Source organism: Dasypus novemcinctus, chromosome 23 (assembly GCF_030445035.2).
Source record: "Dasypus novemcinctus isolate mDasNov1 chromosome 23, mDasNov1.1.hap2, whole genome shotgun sequence".
NCBI classification, from domain to species: domain Eukaryota; kingdom Metazoa; phylum Chordata; class Mammalia; order Cingulata; family Dasypodidae; genus Dasypus; species Dasypus novemcinctus.
In genome coordinates, this window is record NC_080695.1 from 3,249,203 (window position 1) to 3,266,446 (window position 17,244).

General features: G+C 38.8%; 1 protein-coding gene and 1 pseudogene across 1 annotated transcript; one reads left to right on the plus strand and one right to left on the minus strand.

Annotated features, from left to right (window-relative positions):
- Window positions 1-6,979: 6,979 nt before the first annotated feature.
- LOC105747192 (olfactory receptor 7A10-like) lies at window positions 6,980-7,948 on the minus strand. The gene has a single exon (XM_012529371.1). The coding sequence runs from the start codon at window positions 7,946-7,948 to the stop codon at window positions 6,980-6,982; it is 969 nt and encodes a 322-aa protein (XP_012384825.1).
- Window positions 7,949-10,471: 2,523 nt separating this feature from the next.
- Window positions 10,472-12,999, plus strand: LOC101422942 (fructose-bisphosphate aldolase A pseudogene; annotated as a pseudogene).
- The last annotated feature ends 4,245 nt before the right edge of the window (window positions 13,000-17,244 follow it).

The following is a 17,244-nucleotide window of genomic DNA, read 5'->3' on the forward strand; positions in this document are numbered from 1 at the left end:
ATTGTAAATGGGTTTTTCTCTGGGTTTCCTATTCAGATTACTCATCAGTAGTGTATGGAAATGCTATTGTTTTTGCATCTTAATCTAGTATCCCATCAGTATGCAGAACTAGTTTGAATTATAATAAGGAAGTGGTACCTGCTTAAGGTGCTTATGGGGGGTGTCTGGTACAGTGGCAGGCTTCTAGGGAGTGTGGGAGTGCTTATTTTGTCATAGTGTGTTGTATCATTGGGTGGAGATCTATATAATGAGTGTGAAGGTGTACCACATATTGGGCAGGCCTGATGTTATCAAACAGAGAGAATTGTGTCTTTCAAGAGAATTAGTGACTCCCAGTGGGTTAGGGCAGTGTAGTATGTCAAGCCCTCATCATTGTTGCAAGTATCTGTGAATCTGTTCCTTCGTGAAGATTGATTGTGACTGTGGGCCCTGAGGGGAGGGAGAGAGAGGTACAGAATAGATGAAATCAAGGCAATTGGGGGACAATGGAAGTGTTCCATAAGGTCATGCATTGATGGATATAGGACATGTTGAATTATACCAAAAATGTATAAAAGTCTATAGGCTAAAATGTAAATCATAATGTAAAACACAAGGTAACTAAAAATATAGAAAACTGTACAGTCTAACTTATAAACCATAATGTAAACCAAAATGGAACCATGTTTGAAAGCTATGTTTCAATATCTATACATCAGCTGCAACAAATATAACATGAACATATAAAAAGATCATTGTTGGGGAAGGGGGAAAAGGGTTTGATGTTGGATATATGGAAGTCCCCTATATTGTATATGTGAATTACTGTGATCTAAAACTTTTGTGAAGACAAAATTAAAATTTAGAAAAAAAAGAGAAAGGATGTAGACACTGAGGAAGAAATGAAAGAAATTGCCTTGACATTGTACATAGAGGGTGATACCTACTGCAGTGATGAAAGGCAAAATGTCAAAAGCAAAGCTTTTAACATTTAAAAAAAAAATAAAGGAAAAAAATTGATGGGGTTGTGGGGATGGGGAGTGGGGTATATGGGAACATTTTATGTTTTTTAAAGTAATGTTTTATGTGATCTATTAACTTTTAAAAAAGGTAATTAAGAAAAAAGTAATATAAAAAAACAAAGTTTTATAATATTTATCATTTTAATACTCCAATTTACTTTTACATTATTTTAGTTTTTCTAAATTATTATATATTATATTTCTAATATTTAAACCCATAACTATATTTCATTTTCCTATTAATTGAATTTGGCAACATATTAGGCTTCATTTTTGAAGAAGTTTTGGACCATGGAGAGGTTCAACTATGGAAGGGAAGGAACACTGCTGTGGGGTGTCATTGATGGGGGTCACATAGTTGGGAGGGAGTTGTCCAGGACATGTATATAGGGTACATAGAAATGTTTGGATATATGTTTGGTATTTTCATAGTAGTTACAGTTACAAACAACAACTGAGGGAATGATGAGTTCCTAGCCAGGTGAGCTCTGTCACATTGCCAAATGGAAGAGCAACAATCCCCCACATGCAATGACATAGACCAATGAAGAAGGATAGTCCAATGATGAGCCCTTGATACTGATGACAATGCTTATGAGCTTGTGTGCCTGAAATTTGAACTAGGCACTAGGTCAGGATGCCTAAGAGTTACCTCCTGAAAATCTCCATTTTGCTCAAATATGGCCACTTTCTAAGCCAAACTCAACATGTAAATGCATTGCTTTCCCCCCAGCATGGGACATGACTCCTGAGGATGAACCTCCCTGGCATCAAGGGACTACTACCAAGCACCACCTGGTAATGTAACTAGAAAAAGACCTTGAATAAAAGGGTCAACTCAGACCAGCAGAATATCTCAGCCTACATGTAGGATAATGTGTTTAAAACTGCTTTTGACCCTGAATAAAAGGAGGAAGTGGCAAGACAAATGAGTTTATATGGCTAAGAGTATGCATAAAAAAAGTCAGGAGGTCAACAGTGGAGTCATACATATGCACATCACAGAAGGACCCCAGAGACAGCCAAAGTAGATACAACCCCAGGTACTGGTTCTTCTGAGGACTATGGAGACCCACAGGTTCTATGGTCATGGCAGATGGCTCTGGAGTTCAGTGCCATGTCAGTTGGACCTACTTTGGAATTTGAGTTCCTGAATGTGGTGGAGTTGGACTCAGATGTGACATAAATCTACACAAAAATCTTCTGTCACTTTTATTGAATCTGTGGTTGGTGCTAGGGTTGGTGTATATGCAGGAGACTTGAATATCTGTACTGTCCATGTGCCAACTGTGCCCTGAGCCTCAGCAAAATTGAAACTCCTACTTTCTAGTTTGTTGGACTTACCCAGGTCAGTTAGCAGGAAGGTGAAGTTGGTCAACCACCAACACCAGGGAACCGAGAGTGCCTACTACTGCAAACAGAAGAATTGCATCCATCATCCATGTAGAATCTAAGCCCCCTCTTGATTTAGAGGTGGATTGGACATCACCATCCCAGGGTCTACAGGGTGGAGAAAGAACATATGGATTAGAGTGGACTTACTGATATTCTACTATGGAATTATTATGACTAGTAATGGAAGAAATTGCAGCATTGATGTGGAGAAAGTGGCCATGGTGGTTGCTGAGGGCAGTGAGAGGGAAGAAGAGGTGTGATGTGAGGGCATTTTTGGGACTTGGAATTGTTCCAAATGATACTGCAGGAACAGATGTTGGACATTATATATCCTGCCATAACCCACTGAATGTGCAGTGGAAGAGTGTAAACTACAATGTAAGCTATTATCCCTGTGATGCAGAAGTGCTCCAAAATGTATTCACCAAATGCACTGAATGTGCCACAATGATGAAAGAAGTTGTTGATGTGGGAGAAGTGGGATGAGGGGGATGGGAGGATATATGGGAACCACTTATATTTTTTGAATGTAACTTTTTTTGTGATCTGTGTATCTTCAAAAATACAATTTTAAAAAGTAAATAAATAAAGTGGAAAAATATTACTAGGAACTTTGCTCTAGACTTTCTATGACTTTCTGTGTATTGGAGCATGTTATCTGCAAATAGTGAAAGTTTTATTTCTTTCTTTCCAATTTTGATGCAATTTACTTATTTTTCTTTGCTAGGTCCTCTAACAAGAACTTCTAGCCCAAAGCTGAATAAGAGTGATGACAGTGGGCAACATTTCATTTGTTCTGGATCTTAGTTGGAAAGCGATCATTCTTTCATCACTGAATATGCAATTAGCTATGGGTTTTTCATATATGCCCTTTATCACAACAGGATGATGGATATTACAGAATGCCTTTTCTGCATTGATAGAGATGATTATATGATTTTTATTCTTCAATTGGTTAATATGGTGTATTACATTAATTTATTTTCTTGTGTTGAAACATGCTTGCATACCTGGGACCTGGGATAAAACTCATTTACTCATGGTGTCCAATTCATTTACTTTGTTTTTAGATTTGATTTGCTAATACTTTATTGAATATTTTTGCATCAATTTTCTTTAGAAAGATATGTTTATAATTTTGAGTTCTTGTACCATCTTTATATGACTTTGGTATTAGTGTCATGTTGGCTCATTGAATAAGTTAGAAAATTCTCCCTTATCTCCTTTCTTAAGAAGAGTTTGAGAAAAATTGGTGTTAGGATTTGTTTATTTATATATTTATTTATTTTGGAATGATGTGTAAAATTCACCTGTGAAACCATCTAGTCCTGCACTTTTCTGTGTTTTGGAGGTTTTGATGACTGTTTCAATATCATTACTTTGATTCGTCTGCTGAGGTCTTCTATTTCTTTAGTTAGTGTAGGTTGTTCATATTTTTCTAGGAATTCATCCATTTGATCTAAGTTGCCTAATTTGTTAGCATGCACTTGTTCATAACATCCTCTTATGATCCATTTTATATTTGGTGCGTTCAGTGATGAAGTCACCTCTCTCATTTCTGATTTTATGTATTTGCATCTTGTCTCTTTTTTTTCTTTTTAATATAGCTAAGGGCCTGTCATTTTATTAATCCTCTCAAAAAACAGCTTTTAGTTTCGTTAATTATTGGTATAATTTTTAATTCTCAATTTAAGTTATTTCTTCTTTTTAAATATTTGTTACTTATTTTATTTTCCTTGCTTTGGTATTAGTTTGCTATTCCTTTTCTAGTTCTTAGAGTGGTGTATTTAGGTCTTCAATTTGAGCTCTTCCTTCTATTTAATGTAGACATTTTGTGCTATACATTTCCCTCCTAGCACTGCCTTTGCTTCTTTGACCTTTTCAGTATTTGAGTGTGTTGTTTAGCTTCCATATTTTTGTGAATATTTCAGTTCTCTGCCCATTATTGATTACATACTTCTTTCCATTGTAGTTAAAGAAAATGGTTTGTATAGTTTCAATATTTCTAAATTTCTTGAGACTTTTTCTATGACTTAATTATATTGTCTATCCTGGAGAATGATCCATATGCACTCAAGAAGAATGAATGTCCTGCTATTTGGGAGTGAAATGTTCTATATATGAGTGTTAGGTTAGCTCATCTATCATGTTATTCAAGATTGCTGTTTCTTTACTGAGCATCTTTGTAGATGATCTATCTACTGTTGAGAATGGTGTATTGAAGTCCCCAACTATTATTGTAGAGGTGTCAGTTTCTCACCTACAATTTTCCAGTGCTTGCCTCAAGTATTTTGGTGCACCCTGTGTGGATACATAGATATTTATGATTGTTCTTTCTTCTTGGTAGGTTGCCACTTTTATCATTACATAGTGTCCTTCTTTGTCTCTTATAACAGTTTTGCACATAAGTCCATATTTCCTGATATTAGTATCACTAACAGAGCAATCTTTTTTGGTAATTTTCCATGGAAAATACTTTTCCAAACTTTCTCTTGCAATGTATTTGCATCCAATGGTCTTAGCTGAGTGTCCTGCAGATAGCAAATAGATGAATCTTATTTTTTATCCATTTTTTCAATCTGTACTCTTAACTAGGGAATTTAAACCATTAATATTTGGTGTTATTACTGTAAAGGCAGTATTTATTTCAACCATTTCATCTTTGGGCTTTCATATGTCATTTCTTTTTTTTGTTTGTTTCTCTTTCTATCCCTTTATTTACCTTTACTAATAATTTTCATTTCTATACTCTCCATAAAACCTCTCTCTCTGATGCATTTTCCTTTTAGCCTGCAAAAATTACCTTTAGTATTTCTTGTAGGGCATGACTCTTGCTGATGAATTCTTTCAATTTCTGTTTATCTGTTACTACTTAAATCTCTTCCTCATTTATGAAGGACATTTTGCTGGTTACCGATTTTTTGGCTCATGGTTTTTCTTTTTCAGTACGTTAAATATGTCATACCAGTACCTTCTTGCCTCCATGGTTTCAGATGAGAAAACAGCACGTAATCTTACTGAGCGTCCCTTGTATATGAAGGATTGCTTCTCTATTGCTACTTTCAGGATTCTCTCCCTTGTTTTTAGGATTCTCTTTTACCTTTGACATTTGACAATCTGATTAGTACATGCCAAAGAGTAGATCTGTTAGTATTTATTCTGTGTGGAGTATGCTGTTCCTCTTAGACATGTACATCTATATGACTCATAAGAGTTGGGAATTTTCAGCCATAATTTCCTCCACATTTCTCTGCCTTTTTTACCTTCTTTTGTCCATCTGGGACACCCATAATGCATATATTTGTGTGCTACATGTCATCATACAAATCCCAGAGACCCTGCTCAATTTTTTTTTCCATTTCCTTCTCAATATGTTCTTATATCATTGTGACTATTTGTGTTCCATCTTATAATTTACTAATTCTTTCCTCTGCCTGTTCAAATCTGCTGTTGTTTGCTCCTATTGTATTTATAACTTCTTCTATTATGCTTTTAATTACCTTGAGATCTTTTATTTTTCTATGTATGTTTATAATTTTTCTGTATGCTCACCCAGTGTCTTCTTAATTTCCTTTAGCTCTTCCTTCATCTCTTGGAATTGATTTAGGAAACTTGTGTGGATATCTTTGATTTGTTCTCCAAATTGTGCTTCTCCTCTGGCTTTTAAATTTATTTCTTTGACTGGGCCATGTCTTCCCATTTCTTGGTACAGCTTGTAATTTTTTTGATATTTAAGGCATCTGTTTATTTTAATGAGTTTACTCTGGTGTTCCGTGTATCTCTATTGCCTAGGGTTTTAATGTTGTTTGACCTAGTGTTGAGGTTCTTTGCAATTTGGTTCAGCTCACTCTAAATCTTTACAATTTTTCATGTTTACCTTATCAAAACTGGTCAATAGACCCTCTAAATGTGCAGACCAGTTCCAAAGAGCCAGTTACTCTTTGGTGGCATCTCTTCATTTCCACATTCTGCTCATTCCTGGCTGATGTACTATGGTACCCTGGCCTCTGGAATCTAAGCACCACTAATTTACTTTCCTGTTAGCCAATCTGTGCCATTTCCCAGATTTTGGAAAGGTCCCATTCATTATCCACAAGCTCACCATACACACTGGTCTCCTGCCAGCAAGCTTGCTTGCCTTCTTGTCACAAAATTTATTCATATGGCAAAACATAATTTTTAATGCAATGTATGAGTAAAGAGATAACACAATGGATAATTTGATAAATACATAGATATTTTTACTCACAGACCATTGAATATTTATGACAAAATGTATAGATAGGGTAGATATTTTGCTTGCAGAAATGTAAAAAGCCACATATATCATCAAATAAAATAGTGTAAATATGTAACCCAGTCCTCCACCTCAATGTATAAATCCTATTATATAGGGACACCAAGATATCTTACTTCAATAATTATATAATGATCATTATAAACAATTATGTTCTATGGTAATACAATGTACGATTTAAAGTTTTGCTTCAGATTAAAGTCCTATCTGAATCTAGGGCAAAGCTCTGTTCCATGAACTCATCAGAAAACTGCAATTTCTGGCTTTGAATCTTTGAGTCATGCAATCACAAGCACTTCCTCTGCTGAAGAACAAATGACACTGGTATGACTTCACTCACAAAGAATCTTTTCAGAGCCCCCAACATTTCTTTATTCCTCAGACTATAGATGAAGGGGTTCAGCATGGGTGTGATCACAGTGTACATCACTGAGGCTGCTGCACTTGAGTGTGGATTTGGCAATGCAGTGGAACTAAGATACACTCCTATTAGTGTGCAATAAAATAAGGAGACAACTGAGAGGTGAGATACACATGTGGAAAATGCTTTATATTTCCCTTGAACTGATGAGATTACACGCACAGAGGAAAAAATCTTGGAATAAGAATAAATTATACCAGTGAAGGGACCAAAAACCAGCAGCCCAGTTGCAATATACATCACTACATTATTGATGAATGTGTTAGAACAGGAAAGTCGGACCATCTGATCAAGGTCACAGAAGAAATGGGGAATTTCAAAATGTGTACAAAAGGACAGCTGCAATACCATTAAGCTGTGTAGCAAAGAATGCAGGGCACTCAGGATCCAGGACCCCAGTACCAGTATGACACATAGCTGGGAGTTCATGATGACTGTGTAGTGCAGGGGGTGACAGATGGCCACAAAGCGGTCATAGGCCATCACAGCCAAAAGGAAGTCATCCAACCCTCCAAAGAGTAAGAAAAAGTACATCTGGGTAATGCAGCCTTCATAGGTTATGACTCTTATCTGTGTCTGTATATTCACCAACATCTTTGGGACAGTGGTAGAGGATAAACAGATGTCTATAAAGGACAGGTTGGAGAGAAAGAAGTACATGGGTGTGTGGAGGTGGGAGTCAGTGATGGTGGCCAGGATGATGAGCAGGTTTCCAAAGAAGGTGGTCAAGTACATGGACAGAAAAAGTCCAAAGAGCAAGGACTTCAATTCTGATTCCTCTGAAAATGCCCAAAGGAGAAATTCTGAAATTCTTGTGTCATTTCCTGGTTCCATGTGTTTGATGTGGCTACCCAGAAAAAAAGAAAAAGTATGACTAATTTTCAAACAAACAGCCATTACTAACACATTTATAATCAATATTTTGAAGCCAGGAATTTAATTTCTGGATTTTTAAATCAAACCCAATAGGTAATGCCATCTCGAATAAGGGATTGTTCTTCTACTTTCAAAATATTCACTAATCTGACATGAATAGTAGAGTTTTTTATGGAAATTCATTCATTCACTTGTGGAATAGATATTCAAACCAGCTATCCTGCAGATAATGACTGGAAAATGAGAATAACATGTTGAAAACAAAAGTTCTCTGAGATCACATGATGGAGAAATGTTATGGTGACAACTGCTAATGTGAAATGAAAACATGTAAAATTGAGAGGCTCAGAAAGGGTGCTCAATGTTCAATCAAAACCAACAGATGGGGAAACATTTGAAGAGAGACCTCAGAATAGAAGGCAGAAGCCAGAAGGATATCAGACAAAGACCCTAAGGAATGGAATTCAATGAATCCCAACAAGGAAAGTAAATTGGTAGGGAATGATTAAAAGGAAGGGAAGATGAGAGATGGTGTCAGAGAAGTTTAAGAACAAAGTGGTCCCCTGATGATGAAACTTCAAGACATAGAGAGTTCCTTATCTACGTGCTGTTCTTCTTGCACTTTATTATGTTGGTTGTAAAGGTGTATTTGTCAGTGTTCTCCAGAGAAATGAAACTAGTGGCATATGAGATAGCCAGCTATGTATAGATAGATATAGATATATATAGAGATATAAAGATGATAATAGATATAGATATAGACATAGCTATAGATATAGATAGATTATAAATACATACACATATGTAAATTTTAAAAGATTTGTCATAAAATTTGGTTCATGACATGTGGATTGGTGATTCCAAATTCAAGGGAAGACATCAAGGAATTTGAAACTCAGTGAAGCTGAAGTTGGATTCCTCCACAGATCCTGCACAATGGAAATTTCAATGAATAGAATGATGAAATACCCAGGAGAAGATGGTCACCCAAAATAGAGATAGAAATTCTTCTTTCTGCCTAATGATATCCTCAGCGTTCCCTTCAAGGCTTCAAATGAGTGGAAGAGAAGACTCCAGTCATTGCTGAAGCCAATATCTGTTTTTGATTGTAGATTAAATCAGCCAAATTCAGTAAAATAAATAATGATTCAAATTCATTTATAAAATACCCTCGCAGTAACAATCAGGACAATGTTTTCTTGACAAAACAACAGGCCAGACAACTCAGCCAAGTTGACACATGAAATTAACCATCACAATCCACACTTATAAACTTGTCGCCCATACACATATCATTAAATGATACTTAATTTCTGAAAAAAATCAATAACATACTTACTTTCACCTAATATAATTCAACTGTCCTGAAAACTATGGGAAATGAAATAATACTCCCTCTAGAAGAGGATGCATGCATGTAGGATATGTTAATTATTCTCCTTGGTATCTTGTAATTTAAATACTATAACATAAAATTAATACAATTTATTTTATATGACAGCATTAAGGAAAGGAAAAAACAAGAATATCGTATTTATGCATATATGCAAAAATACTCATAACAAAGCTTGGAAGAAGTAACCATTCCACCGCTTATTTCTGCAACTGGTTGTATTTTCATCAGTATTTTCTGCTACCCATCAAATGTTCACTGTACTCTCAGCAAGCACTCTAAGTCATGGCTATTTGCCTGGTGTGATGACCAAATTCTTCACTTCTGAAAGGATTGGGCTATTAATCTGTCTGGATTGCATTTTTTTCAGTGTTCCAGTGATTCTAATCACAGGGTATGGTAGTATTGAGAGATGCCTGAAGAGATCTTCTATATTCCAAGCAAACTCATCTTTGCCTACATCTCATAGTAGAAGTTCTATTTCCATTTGAAATCAGATCATTCACTGAAGCCAGTACAGATTATTCTTACTTTTTCTGCTGATTCAGAGGAACAAAGATCCCAAAGTGGTCCATTGATAATCTTCTTTTTCAGGAAACATTGATTTGTCTCCTGGTGGTGCACTCTTCCTTTTAGAAATAAGACAGTTAGACCAGCACACCATAAGGCTGAAAATACAGAAAGAAAAAAGTTTTCTAATGAATCACTAGGGATGATAGTGTGTGGTCCTGCTCCCATTTCCATATTTTGATATCTTGTATGCTCTAAATCAACATCCCCTCTATTGTGCAATGGGAGAAACAGCACAATATAGTGGATGTTGATTTAGAGCATATACAGTCTCCTGGAGAACATTGCCTCAGTACTACAAGGTATTATCACTCAGCTACTAGAATAATTGAGTCTTCTGAAGGTGATTCCACTCTTATATCAATCCATAGGTATTAGCATGATGGAGAATATTATAAGTCCAGTGAATTCCATGTGCCCATTCCCACACTTCCTTTGCTATGAAGTGAGTTATTTGATCAGAAGCAATGTTTGGTGTGATACCATGATGGTGGATAAGGCGTTCTTTAAATCCAGGGATGGTAGTTGCACAAAAGCACTGCAAGCAAGGAAGAAAGATTCATATCCAGAGGACAGATGAAATGCTGGAAGAAAAAAATGCAGCCCCTTCCATTATGAAAGCTGTTCAGTTTATACAACTTGTGATCAGGTAACAGTTGCTCCCATTGGGGAACAAGGTCATATCAGGGACCAAGTGTGGGTCTCTGCTCCTGGCAGATTGGACACTCAGCAGTGGCTGTTGCCATGTCAGCCTTGGTGAAGAAAAATCCATGTTACTGAGCCCATTCATAACCTCCATCCCTACCACTTTGGCCAATTTGTTCATGAGCCCATTAGGCAATGACAGGAGTGGCTGGAGAAAGAGGCCACTGGTAACCACAGAATCATTCATCTTATCCACTTGGTTACTAAAATCCTCCTCTACTAAAGTCACCATTTGATGAGCATTTACATGGTACTACCAGATTTTATTTAGGTTCTTGGCTATTATGCAGAAATTAATTTCAAGAGCATGTCATGAATTAGGCCAGTAATTTATTCAGGCAGGGAAGGAAGAGTAATGGGAGAAAATAACAGATCAGGGATCCCAAGGAGAGAGAAATGGGGTGAAAAGTGATAAAGAGGGCTGATTTAAAAGCTACAATTTCCCATTATAGAGTATAAATGCCCAGATTTTACTTGTGTGGCCACATGGCAGGGGAAAAATGGTGACAGTGTGCACAGAGGGCAGGAACAGGTCCAGAGGCAAGAGAGTGGGGCAAGAGCATGCTCAGGCCTTGTGGTCTGCTTTATAAACTATTATTTATTCTACCTCTTTGCTAATGGTAAGGAAAGGATTCCAGCTGTTTTCTGTATTGATTGATCACCCCACCTATCAATACAGTGAGGACCTAATGATAAAGTCCTTGGGGAATATCTGAGGCTTTTCCTTGCTTCCAGAAGAAGTCTTTGTTCTGGATAGCAGAATCTTGGGGGTGATTCTGGACTCTCTGCTAGGTTCCAGGTCTGTCTATTAACTCCCTATCTTATTAGCCTGCTTCAATGGGATTAAAATACTTCCTGGTTTTTGCCCATTCAGAAAAGTGGATAAACATACCTCTTTCCCAGATACCATTGCCACCAATTTTCAATTCATATTCCTTCCAAAACCCTGATCATCCTGTCGAGTCATAGGACACAGCCTATGAATCAATCAATACACAAGTGCACTCCAGGCCACTTATCCTTCCAATAAAAATGAATTAAGGTGAACTCCTAGAAATTCTGCCCACTAGAATGATTTCCCTTTACCACTGCCCTCCAGGGATATCCTAAAAAGGAACTGTAGTGTTACAGCTGTCCACTTACAGATGGTACCTGTATATCATGCTGAAATATTTCATAATAAGATCCAAATTTTCCTTCCTCAGTCAAGTCATCATAGGGACCTCCTCCTGGACAATTGCTGCTGCTAGGGAAATAGAAGGCAAGAAGGTAATACTGGGAGCCACAGACATTTGAGTCACTGTAACTTACTTGGGCCTTCAGCGCCAACAAAGCCAGATATCTTATACACCAATTCCATTTGATTGTGGAGTAAGTGTTACTGTGCACATGCAACATTATAGTTTGGTGGATCAGAAAATACCCAGAATATGTTGGGCAGCACAGTTCACATGACAACTTGTTCACCCATGCTTAAGCAAGTGTTGAAAGTTTACTAAGACCCAAAACAAGGATAAAGACCCACATTGGCAGTGTCATCTTTTTCCATGGGATGCTTTACCAAAAGGTGGATAATGGGAATCTTTTCCTTTAAGTTATCATATCCACACATAGTATCATAGACATCAAGGTAGACAAGTGTGTGATACTCTTGGCAGGAACAAATGGTAAGACCACAACTTCTGGATGGGCTTTCTGAGCACTGAACCCAGTACAAGAAAGGGAGAAGTGACTTGGAAAAGTGGAGCTGTGTGCTGAAGATCAGGATGCATACCCCCTCTGCCCTTACCATCATGGAGAACATCACTGTGCTGGCCCATTCTGACAACATCTACCAGCAAAGTGGCATCATGCCCATCATGGAGCCAGAGATCCTCCCTGAAGGGGACCAAGACTTGAAGCACTATCTATGTAACCTAGAAGGTGCTGGCAGTTTACAAGTCTATGGGTGACCATCACATCTACTTTGAAGGCACTTTACAGAAACCCAATATGGTGACCCCAGGCCACACATGTCCCCAGAAGTTTTCTTCTAACCAAATTGTTATTTCAATTGTCTCAGAATTGTGCTACACTGTGTGCCCTGCTGTTCCTGGAGTCACATTCTTCTCAGAAGGCCACAGAAAAGAGGAGGCATCCATCAACCTCAATGCCATCAACAAGTGCTCCCTGCTGAAGTCATGGAACTTGACCTTCTCCTATGTCCATGCCCTGCAGGCTCTTTTTGGAGGCCCAGAGTGGGAAGAGGGAGAAACAGAAGCTTGCTCAGGAAGAGTGTTGGAAACTGAGGCATAGTGGTCTCAAAAAGGAAGACATGCTGTTTCCATGGCTATGCTTTTAACATAGGAATGCAGCAATTAAGGCTTTCAAGCCAACAGGATAGAGTTGTCTGGGGCAGGGAGAAATATGAGCCAAAACACTTTGTAGTTTGAAAGGAATACTGAATCTTTGTACTTTGAGATAAGTTATCTAATTCATGAGTCTTGTTAATGTGTAGTTACACTGTTTGTTATCTCAATAGTTTGAGTATATATAATGCCACATGTAGAAAATAAAGTTGTCTGAGTCATTACTCGCAGACCCCCTGATCCCAGCTCGTTAGTTCTTTCTCTTTCTTTCCTCCCCCCTTTTCTCTTTCTTTCATTCCCGATACCTTTGGGTCCAAATCTCCAACATCTGGTGCTCAACGTGGGGCCCGAAGAAGTCAGTGAGTCTTCCAAATCAGTATCAGGAACCACGGGAAAGACCTTGTGGAGGGTCGTGTGTGATGTACAAAGCAGAGTACTCAAGTCTTCAAGATTAAGTAAGTAACATTGTCACGAAGTCATCAGGGTAATGGGTAATCGAACTGCACTTGTGGAAGAATATTCGCAAGTGTTAAAAACCTTGTTGAAAGCTAGTGAGGTGCCTGTAAAAAGTTGTGAGTTAATAGAATTGTTTGTTTTAATACAAAAGCTTTGTAGTTGGTTTCAGCCTCAGGGGCGTAATGTCTTAAATTCAAAACAGTGGAAACATGTAAAGAAAGCTTTATGAAGAGCATATCAGAAAGGGGAATCCATTCCTTTATCTGTGTGGGCTTTGTGCCAGCAAATTGCTGCCACCTTAGATCCTTTACAATCAGAGGAAGATGAGAAAGAAGAAATTATTATATTTTCAAAACCCATAGACAAAAAGAAAATGGAGGGCCATTTGAAAGAACTAAATTCTGAGCCAAAAGGCAGAGGAGAATCTTCTGGCTTTATGCCTAATCCTAGTACTAATCCTTTAATAGATAAAAAGACAACTGTCTGCTCTAATGAAATATCCAATCTCCATATATCTCCTCCAGGCACTTATCCTAGCTTATATCCAGTTCAATCTACTGCGCCTGATGAGTCGCCACTTGTGCCTGCCCCAGCCTCAGCACCTGAATTTTTTTTCAGATACAGCAGATGCTTTACCCTGTGTTAAAAAAGATAGTTGTTTCCAACCCACTCCTCAAACACCCTTGATGTGCTGTTTATTGCAAGGATCTCAACAAGGGGATCTGGAGGCCATGCAATTTTTATCAGCTTTTCCAGTTATAGCACGACCAACCCCATCACATGCTAATAATCCTCAGGGAGGTGTTGAGTTTCATCATGAACCAATACCTTTTAAACTATTGAAAGATTTAAAACAGGCTTGCCTGCAATATGGGGTTAATTCTCCATATACCTTTGGCTTAGTTCAGGGCAGGGCTCAGGCAGATAGATTGATTCCTTGGGACTGGGAAATGTTAGCCCGTACTGTTCTTAACCCTGCTGAATTTCTGCAATTTAAAACTTGGTGGACCAATGAGTCTAATATGACTGCCTGGTGAAATGCTAATCAAGACCCTCCGGTGCCTATATCGGCAGAACAGCTATTGGGAATAGGAGCTTGGGCAGGAGTTGGTAGACAAATGTAGTATGATGATGGATGGAGCAATAGTTCAAGTTATAATGTCCTGCTTAGCTGCTTGGAGAAAAATTTCAGCCCCTGGGAAACCTGTACAATCCTTTGCTAAAGTTATACAAGGAGTAAATGGGTCATATGTAGAGTTTGTAGCTAGGCTATCAGATATTATTTAAAAAACTATAGAAATTCTGGATGCTAGAGCCATGATTTTATTAACTCTTGCATTTGATTAAGCAAATAGTGAATGCAAAAAAGCTATTAGACCCGTAAGGCAGCAGGAGGGTCAATACAAGACTATACTAAGGTTTGCCAGGACATAGGTTCCACTACCCACCAGATGGCCTTATTAGCTGTGGTAATAAGGGGTGATCAGAGGAAGATGGTGGCTGCGTGAGCTTGCCTGGTAGTGTCTCTGCAGGGGGCGGCTGGGCAGCGTTGAAGGCTCTTTGGGACCGCGCTGTTTCGGGGATTTTTGCTGGTTGGAAGGTGTCTGGACGTCAATTCGGTGGGAAGGTAACAGAGAGGATACGTCTATAATATATAAACGGAGGTCCCAGCTGGGCGCGGGAAGTTCCCTGCTTGGGTGGGCGGAGACGCGGTAGCGGGCGCTCCGGCAGCTCCGGAGCCGCGGCGGCCAGGGTTTTTGTTTTGTTTTTTGTTTTTTTTCCTTATTCTAGAGGCTTTGTGGTGCTGAGAAATTCGCGGATACTGGGCTGGCTGGTGAGGGATTGTTGGGACAAGACTCCTTTGCAGATTGATTTGCGGAGACAGACGGTGTTTCCCTGTGAAGCGGGGACGTTTTTGGTCTCCGGACAGGGGGGGAGTAGCGCTTCCGCCTGGAGCCCCATCCCCACAGGTCTGGCTGCCGATCTGCAACGGAATTGGATTTTGGACAATAAGGGGACACAATTGGGAGACTGTTGTAGGGTGCAGTGAGGGAGGAAGACACGTCTAGAAGCTGATTGGGGAATATTTTGCGAAGTTTGGGATTTCGGATCTTAGAGTCTGTTTTCAGCGTTTCCAGCTGAAGCCCACCCCACCCGGCAGGGCTTGGGATCTGGGTCATTGAACTGGCCGTGGTGTAGAGGCGCCCTCAAGTGGCCGTTGCGTGGGAGCACAGGGAGGGAGCTGTCCAAAGGCTGATACCCTGAGGAGTTAGGTGAATTTCAGAGATCAGACATTCAATATAGAATTCGCCGATCTATCTTCCCCCACGGGGCTGGCACCCAGCTACGGGGATCCCTGAGGGCTGTGTTGCACTGCGGAGCTCCTAAGCTTTCTGTGGACCAGATTTGAGGTTGCCAGGTCTGGGTCCCCTGGACTCTGGCGGTCCACACCCCAGACTCACACCTCTTGAGTCTTCAGTGTCTCAGACTTTCCACCCCCGAATACATCACGCCCTGGGGTCTACCTGGGGTCCTTGAATGCTCTGGACCTTAACGTTTGCGTTTTATCTTTATTGGTTCATATTGTTTTGTTTTTATTTTCACTTTATCTTATTTTTTACTCTTTTTGACGCCCTGATTGCTAATATTGCATTATCCCCTAGTCTTTTCTCCTAGCGTGCCCCCCAAAGTCCCCCTTTTTTTTTTATACAGTTATTTAGGGGTTTTTTTGCTTGTTGTTTTAGATAGTGTTGTAATTGTGACACTTGTATACCTATATCTCTCTTCCCCCTATCTGTTCCCCACCGTGTACCTATCCTCTTTTTCTTTCTTCCTTTCTTCTTGTCTTTCTTTTTTTCTTTATTATAATTAGTGTTTTTTTTTCGGTTTTCTCTTTCCCTCTTGTCCCTCATTTTCCACTTATTTTATTTTAATTCAAGTACACAATAGGTGCTACAGGGAACACCTCATATTTGCTGGATTTTCCCATCCTCCACTGCCTCATTTCTGTGTGAACTGATTTAGCCTACCTGCACTATCCTCTTTCCCCTACATCTTGATATCCGCCACCATCTACTGGCTCTCCCATATTCCACCTCCCACCTCCCTTTCTTCGATCCACGAAGGGTCTAAGTCTTAATTTCTAATACCTATGTTTTGTTTTCTGTCTGTTATCCACGCTTGAAACTATTACCACTTTTTTTCTCTTTCCCTCTCTCACGAAATCAATAGCTTTTTAGCTCATACCATAATCCTCCTATATTCAATCACCTACCTCATAATAGGTACTCTACCTACTGCTATAACTCTACACAATTTACATAAATCTAACCTCCATCCTCCAGATCTCATATTCTTGCTTTGTTAACATATATCACCAATATTACTTTACACTTTTCCCTTGCTTACACAATTGCCTTCCCCCAACACTAATACTTTCCTTTAAAGTGAACTTAACCAACAACAAGAAACTAGAATAAGAAGAAAAAAGTGACAAAGAGAAGATATAACACTGATGCAAAAATAACAGCTAATTAACCTCCAAGAGCAGACAAAGAAGCTAAGGAACTGATTAAATCCGTCAAGATAAAGAGATGACCAGAAAGCAACAAAAATCTACAAACCAAACCAGTAATCAGGAAAACATGGCTGAATCCAATCAACAAACCAATAATCACGAAGGGGAGCAAAACTTGGCACAAGCAATGAAAGATCTCAGAACATTTATCACCGACAAATTTGACGAAGTAATGAAAGAGGTTAACAACATGAAGACATCACTT

Excerpts from the sequence above, each read along its gene's own strand:
- LOC105747192 (XM_012529371.1), bottom strand. The coding sequence starts at position 7,948 with ATGGAACCAGGAAATGACACAAGAATTTCAGAATTTCTCCTTTGGGCA.